Source organism: Geotrypetes seraphini, chromosome 1 (genome assembly GCF_902459505.1).
Source record: "Geotrypetes seraphini chromosome 1, aGeoSer1.1, whole genome shotgun sequence".
Classification (NCBI taxonomy): Eukaryota; Metazoa; Chordata; class Amphibia; order Gymnophiona; family Dermophiidae; genus Geotrypetes; species Geotrypetes seraphini.
In genome coordinates this window covers 78100324-78108024 of record NC_047084.1, presented here as the reverse complement: position 1 = coordinate 78108024, position 7701 = coordinate 78100324, and the positions used below count along the sequence as shown (strand labels likewise).

General features: G+C 43.2%; 1 protein-coding gene across 3 annotated transcripts in view; it reads right to left on the bottom strand.

Moving 5' to 3' along the window:
• Positions 1-1125: 1125 nt before the first annotated feature.
• The window catches only part of FECH (ferrochelatase), a 95212-nt gene continuing 88636 nt past the window's right edge, over positions 1126-7701 (bottom strand). For all 3 annotated transcript variants that reach the window (XM_033933838.1, XM_033933827.1, XM_033933844.1), the window contains one exon: positions 1126-2845. In XM_033933838.1, the coding sequence (XP_033789729.1) occupies positions 2711-2845 (135 nt within the window). In that variant the 3' untranslated portion in view covers positions 1126-2710. The remainder of the gene's footprint in view (positions 2846-7701) is intronic.

The window sequence follows — 7701 nt, the reverse complement described above, 5'->3', positions numbered from 1 at the left end:
TAGCTAGATTTTTGATATTTACACATATCTGTGCCAGGATTCTGGTCACTTACATTTGTATTTGCAGTGTAAATATTAGCACCTTTATAGAATCACTCCCTTTAGTGCTCAGAATAAGTAACATGAGTCGCATGTCTTCAAGATTATTATTTATTAAATTCTGTAAGCCCTGTGCTTTTGGGCATCTTGTGTCCTTTGATTTATGGTGCCCTAGTCAAGGCAAATGTAAACAAATCTAGAACAAGCCTAAGGTAGCATCACTGTATCAGAATATGTTATTCATAAGAACCACCACTCCCCCTACATCCTCTAAGAAAGAGTATTTCTCATTTCTGAAAAACTCTTGGCCAAAACTAAGCTCAAATATGGAAAACAGAAGAGGAGCAGACCATATGAAGAAAACAGGTCTTTATTCACCACATTTAGCTCCCAGTTTAAACTAGTGCCCCCAACATGGACTTGCCACATATAAACCAGTGGTCTCAAACTCGCGGCCCGCCAGGTACTATTTGAGGCCCTCAGTATATTTATCATAATCACAAAAGTAAAATAAAACGGTTTCTTCATCATATGTCTCTTTAGCTATAAATTACAATATTATTATTAAGATTTAGCCAAAAGGAAAGATTTATAAACTATAAAGAGTTTTACCTCATGCAAAATTGTAATTTCTTTAATAAGACATTAACTATTTTTTTCTGAGGCCCTCCAAGTATCTACAAATGCAAAATGTGGCCCTGCAAAGGGTTTGAGTTTGAGACCACTGATATAAACCCAGGTTAGAGATAGTTTTTAACAGTTATGGTGAAGCTTGGATTTTTACATCAGCTGGTATTCATCTGCCCGAGTAAGTCATACTAGCTAAACATGGCCATGGCAGGCACACTTGTTTAAACCTGGGAACTAAAAGTAGTGAATAAAGACCATTTCTTCAAACAACATGTAATTAAACTCTGGAATTTGTTGACAGAGAATGTGATGAAATCAGTTAGCTTAGCGGGGTTTAAAAAAGGTTTTGGATAATTTCCTAAAATAGAAGTCCATAGGCCATTATTGAGATGGCTTGGGGAAATCAACTGCTTACTCCTAGGATAAGCAGCATAAAATCAGCTTTACTACTTGGGATCAGTGGCGTACCAAGGTCAGGGGTGGGCGGTGCACAGCCGGCCGGATCCGGAACCTCCTGGGACCTTCACTTCAGCGCGGCTGCCGGTTCACCCCCGCAGCCAAGAAAAAGGCTAAGAAGCTGGCGGAAATGGCAAAAGCGCCCTTTAAGGAATGCCCTCCCTATCTGGCTCTATCCCTCCCCCTTCGTGACACCACCAGACAGCGTTCTCAGCCACTGATTGACCTTGCTGGGCACTGCGACCCCAATCGCTAGAACACTGATCGAGAACAAAAGCGATCAGTGTTCTGGTGCCTGGGATCGCTCCGCCCAGGCAAGGTCGACCAATGGCTGAGAACGCTATCCAGTGGCGTCATGAAGGGGGTGGGATAGAGCCAGATTGGGAGGGCATTCTTAGCCTTTTTCTAGCACTGGATTTTCCGCTGTGTTTTATAATTGAAGAAAGAACTGTGTAGCAGTGGTGTACCAAGGGCGGGGCTGGGGTGGGGGTGTCAAACAAATGATGGGCCAGGGGGGTGTCAAAAATATTGGACCTCGGCTGTCACATATCCTAGGTACGCCACTGCTTGGGATCAAGCTAGGTACTTGAGATCTGGGTTGGCCACTCTTGGAAAACAGGATACTGGGCTTGATGGACCTTCAGTCTGTCCCAGTATGGCAGTTCTTATGTTCCATAAACTACTAGCAATAGGAATTTAATAGGTCACCACTTAAACGTATTCCAATAATTTCACTATCTTGGAGGAAAAAAGAGAGAAACTTCAGGGACAGAAAAACTTGCATTAAAATGGAGAAATGACCTCAGTTTCTTCTGGTGAAAATTTCACCTGAAAGACCTCTATGCTAGCCGTACACAACTTTAAAGCTGCATAGGTCAGTGAAAACTCCATTTGTTTGGAAAGTATATCGGCAGAGGGAGAAGAAAACGAACTGTTTGGATTCAAACTATGCTTGGAGGACAGTGCTATTATTGAGATAAGTGCTGCTATTTGGATTATTTGGACTATAAATGAGAAGGCATTTAAATGATCTTTAAACAAATGGAGTTTTCACTGACCTAGGATGTTTTTTTCCTATGCAGCTTTAAAGTTGTGTAAGGCTAGCATAGAGGTCTTTCAGGTGAAATTTTCACCGGAAGAAACTGAGGTCATTTCTCCATTTTAATGCTAGTTTTTATGTTCCTTCATTTGGTCTGCTCTTCTTTTTTCCTATATTGGATCTTGTGTATCTTTTGCCATGTTGCTTTCTCAGCTAAAACTTAAGCTCAGTGAGAAGCAGCTGGTAATATTCTTGATACTTAATGTAACAGACATCATATTATGTTTTATCGTGACATGCTTGCCCTCTAGAGGCACAAAGTTTTCCTTGCATGTGAGTTCACCTACAACAAAGGCTGGCTGATATGTGATTTTGTCTCTGCTGTCATTCTATCCTGCAGATATGGAGTCAGAACAGAAGTATAGAATCCTGACCAGGGCATTATTATTGTGCATCACACCTTCTTCCCAAACGAGGATGGCAACTATTTTTGTGCAATAGTCCTGCATCTTCCTGCTCAGTCTATCTATGTTCCGAGGTTGCACATCACAACTGTTGACTTGCAAAGAAGGCTTTTGTCTCTCCGCAGACAGGATTCATGCAAAGCGGACAGCGCAGAGTTAACTGCTTGGAGCAGACTTCATTTGACGTGATGTGCGAATAGACCAAGTCTGCCAGAGCCTGAAAAACAGATTAAAATCTTTAAAAACACACACACAAAAAAATTTTTATGATCAAGCTTCCATTTTTTGCTTTAAGCCAGATTCAAAATTCCTGAAATGAAATGCCATTGACAAGTAAATCCCTCATCTGGGAAACTAACAGAGGGCTCCAGAGAAAGAAATGCAAACACACAAGAATGTTAAGATGCATGCTCTATTCTGCTACAGCAACAGTCTTTATCTTGTAACAAAGCCATATCAAATCCCACCCCATGATCCTTGAGCCTTACTTTATTCATAAAAATGGGGGGGGGGGGGGGATCACATCTCCATTTTGAAAACCTGCCAAGCCTTAGTGCCTAAATATAATTTATCCCTCTAAAGCAGGGGTGTCAAAGTCCCTCCTCGAGGGCCGCAATCCAGTCGGGTTTTCGGGATTTCCCCAATGAATATGCATGCTTTCATTGTATGCTAATAGATCTCATGCATATTCATTGGGGAGATCCTGGAAATCCGATTGGATTGCGGCCCTCGAGGAGGGACTTTGACACCCCTGCTCTACAGAGAGGAAAACAAAGCATGCAATGTGAATATTTATTTCACTTTTTAGCCCATCTTCCCAAAGGAGCTCAGAACAGGTTACAGATCAGGTACTCAGGCATTTTCCCTATCTGTCCCAGTGGCCTCACAGTCTGTCTGATGTACTTGGGGCAGTGGAGGATTAAGTGACTTGCCCAGGGTCACAAGGAGCAGCACGGGGTTTTGAACTCATAAATTACCTCAGGGTGCTGAGACGGTAGCTCTAACTACTACACCACACTGTCTTCCTGTAGTCAAAGTAAAAAAAAGATATAATAGGGGACCCCAGCAGCAAAAAGTCTTTTCCCTCTCCACAAACATCTCGAGGAAAAGAGTGCTGCGGATTTGCTCAGAGTTATAGCTCCCAGCTCATCCAAGGGAGATGCTTTCACCAGCACTACTACTGAGCTAAGCAATGCACAGTTTTCAAGAGCATATAACAGAATTTCCCCAAATAGAATCATGTGTTTGGGGTTGTGACCCAGGCAGGAGATCTACAGGAAATCATCATCCTGCACTACCCAGGTTATCGTGTGCTTCCTGCAGTCACACAATTTGGTTTCAGGCTGCAAAAAACATCAGTAATCACAGCTATATAAGAAAGAATAAAAATAGTATTCCTTGCAGGTTGATTCTTAAGTTGGTCCAATAACCTATCCAAAGGCAATGAAGCTATCTGGATTAAGAAGGTCTCCTTCTGATGTACTTGAGGCTCTCCAGTTCTCTTGCATATCATTCTCTAAGGATAATACTTTTGGTGGACCAATAAAAGGTATTGGAACCTGTGAAAATCAAAACCAACCAAGCAGTCCTACCTGAATTCATTCATGAGGAACCCAAGCATATATGGGGCAATTCTATAACCTAGGCACTAACATTTACATACACATTGTGTGTGTAAATGTTTAGAATACTCACTCCTTTCTTTGGCACTTATAAAGAAGCAAGGTAAAATACATAAATCCTGTAGTAAAAATATATTTACCTTAAAGCTTTCACAAATATCTCAGCGGCTACTCAAGACATCAATTTTAGTTCCAAGGTCAGTGTTCTCCCTAGGGCCTTTTAGCCGGGCGGTCCGCCCGGGTAATTTAGATGACTTCCCGGCTAAATTCTGCTGCCGCCGCCGCTGCTCAACATTAAAAAAAAAACAACAACAAAAAAAATCCAGCTTGGAGATTTCACGCCTTAGCCCGTAGCGAACTTATGCTCCAGAGCTTTAATGTGTGCTTGCCGGCTTCCCTTCTCTTCCCTCCAAAACCGGAAGTTATCTCCGGGGGGGAGGGGAAGAGAAGGGAAGCCGGCACGCACATGTTAGAGCCCCGAAGCATGATTTCGCTATGGGCTAAGGCGGGAGACAGGTCAGTGAAGCTTACAATTTGCTCTTCTTGCTGCTGGGTCCTGCCTACTTTCTGTTTCCGCGAAGGCAGGACCTGGCAGCATTTCTCCCAATAGGTCATCGCGATCTTGGGCCAATCAGCCTTCCTCTCCGACAGCAGAATTAACGTCAGGGAGAGGAATGCTGGTCGGCCCGAAGCAGAGAGAGCTTGGGGTAGCGGCGGTGACTTTGGGGCCTGTTATCCGATGGCGGCGGCTTGGGGGCCTGTTCCCCGATGGCAGCGGCATTGGCAGTGGCTTTGGGGAGGGCAAGGAGAAAAAAAGAAAGAGGACAGGCAGGGAGACAGAAGGAAAGAAGAGAAACAGAAAAAAAGAAAGAGGGCATGAAGAGAGAAAGAAAGAAAGGGCAGGGAAGGGAGGAAGAAAAAGTCAGGGTAGGGAATAAGGTCTGGAGGAGAGGAAGCCTACAGACTGAAAGAAGGGAAGAAAGATTGGATGCGCAGTCAGAAGAAGAAAGTGCAACCAGAGGCTCATGAAATCACCAGACAAGGCAAGAAAAATGATTTTATTTTCAATTTAGTGATCAAAATGTGGTTGAATTTATATCTGCTGTCTATATTTTACACTATGGTCCCCTTTTACTAAACCGCAATAGAGGTTTTTAGCACAGGGAGCCTATGAGTGTCAAGAGCAGCGCTGGGCATTCAGCGCAACTCCCTGCGCTAAAAACTGCTATCGTGGTTTAGTAAAAAGGGAGGGGGTATATTTGTCTATTTTTGTATGGATGTTACTGAGGTGACAGTGCATAGAGTCATCTGCTTTGACCTCTTTGAAAAAAAACCCGGAATAGGAATGATTGTTAACATTTTCTATGCGTACAGTGTGCTTTGTGTTTTTTTTTTATTTTATTGTTGGTAAATCATTTTGACTTGGTCATTTTAAAAGTAGCTCACAAGCCCAAAACGTGTGGGCATCCCTGCTCTAGAACATCGCTCCTTAGTTTTATCAAGTGGTGCAGTGAGGGGCCAGCACTTTACATCTTATCACCTCATTATTTCTTTTTTCTCCTCATGTACAGCACGATTCTTTATTCTAAGCAGCTCTGGCACTAACAGTACTACGGGTGCCTTATGTTACTTTCACTACCACTTGCAGTCAGGTTCGGCATTTTATCATGGTTTTGATTTTTTATTTAGTTTTTCACCAGTATTTTCATTTATTTATTAAAGCAGCCTTTTTTAACAGCCCTATGCCCCCTCCCCTATCAGTGTGCATATCACTGTCGACAATTTTTTGGCGTCTCTTTCAATGGATCAAATATCATAGCCCCACTGTCGCGTGTTTACATTTATTCTGCGTACGAGTTTATCTCATCAGTGCAGAGACCTTTTCGTTAAGTCCATTTTACTCTCCCTTTTTTACTTTCCCGAGTGCTGTGGTTTTATTCTTTGGTTTTAATAGAAGCTCATTTGAACAATAATTTAGATCTTTCCCAGGTTTCACTTTTCATCTACCCGGTCGGCTTGTCTTGAGCTACTATCGGCTTATGTTTTCAAGATACACTCTGTATTATCAGGTGTTCATTTCCCATACGTTCACTTTTGCCCTGTTTAGGTCTATATAGTCTAGGCATACTCATTTTAAGTATGTATATGCCCTATTTTTTTTTTTTTTGGGGGGGGGATAAGTTCTTTTAGCATGTTATTTCATTAATTCTGAGTTTGGTTTTACAATATGTTGTTCTTGGTTTTTAGTTTACACATTATTTATTCTTTTCTATGACATGTTCACATCGCAATTTTACTCAAAAGTAAAGTATAAATAGGTATCTATATTTCCATTCAAGCTTCATCACGGTGCTCTGGTTTTGGCTCCAGTATTTGTCACTTCCGTCCACAATGTCTGGCTATCCGTTAGCGTCTCATATTTTAAAGACTCACTCGTTTTAATTAGCAGTGATCCACACATCTTTTCATAATGGACATGTCTGATTTTAGCATTTGGATCTTAGTACTATGGGTTTGGTCTTTCTGGTTTCCTTTCTATAGTCCGCTTTTGTCTGGAGTCTTTTAAGTTTAGAATTACATTTTATGACATATTTTTGTGGTTATAATTGTATGACATGTCTAAATCGGTCAAGTTATCCATTCTTTTTATTATTTTTTGTCCCCTCATACAGTGGCAGACCGCCCCGGGTGCCAGCCCTAGGGGGGTACATAGCCAGCTGGATCCAGAACCTTCCGAGCTGCTCTAAATGGCACCTGCACCTTAGCGCGGCTGCCGTACTTATTCCGAAGCAGAGCCAGCAGCCGCACTGAAGTGCAGGAAGGTCCCGCGATGACCGCCTCTGCCTCTGGAAGACGTATGCGACGTCGAAAGAGGTGGACCGGCAGCTGCAGTCATTGTGGAACCTTGCTGCAACTCCCTGCGTCTGCCGGCCCACCCCTCCAACGTCACTTACATCTTCCAGAGGCAGAGGCAACAGAAGTAGTCATCATGGGACCTTGCTAGTTTGGAGGGAGAGAGGAGCATAGAAGGGTGGTGGAGGGAGAAAAAAGGAGTCAGGGTGGTATGGAAGGGTGGTGGAGGGAGAGAAAGGGGGCAGATGGTGATGGAATTGGTGTGCAGGGAAAGGAGAGAGACACATAAGGGGGAAGGATATTGGATGGAATTGGGTTGGAGGGAAAGAAAGGAGGCAGATGCTGATGGAAATGGGGGGAAGGGAGAGGAGAGAGTGAAATGCCAGACCATGGGGGTGTGGGTGAGGGAAGGGAAGAAGAGGAGAGAGATGCCAGACCATTGGAGGAGGGAAGGGAAGAAGATGGATGCCAGAATAATAGGGGTGAAAGGAGAGAAGCAAGGGGAATACAAGGAGAGAAGATGCCATATAGAAGGGGCAGAGAGAGGGTAGACAGTGAATGAAAGGAAGAGAGTGACAAGACTATGAGGAAAGCAGAA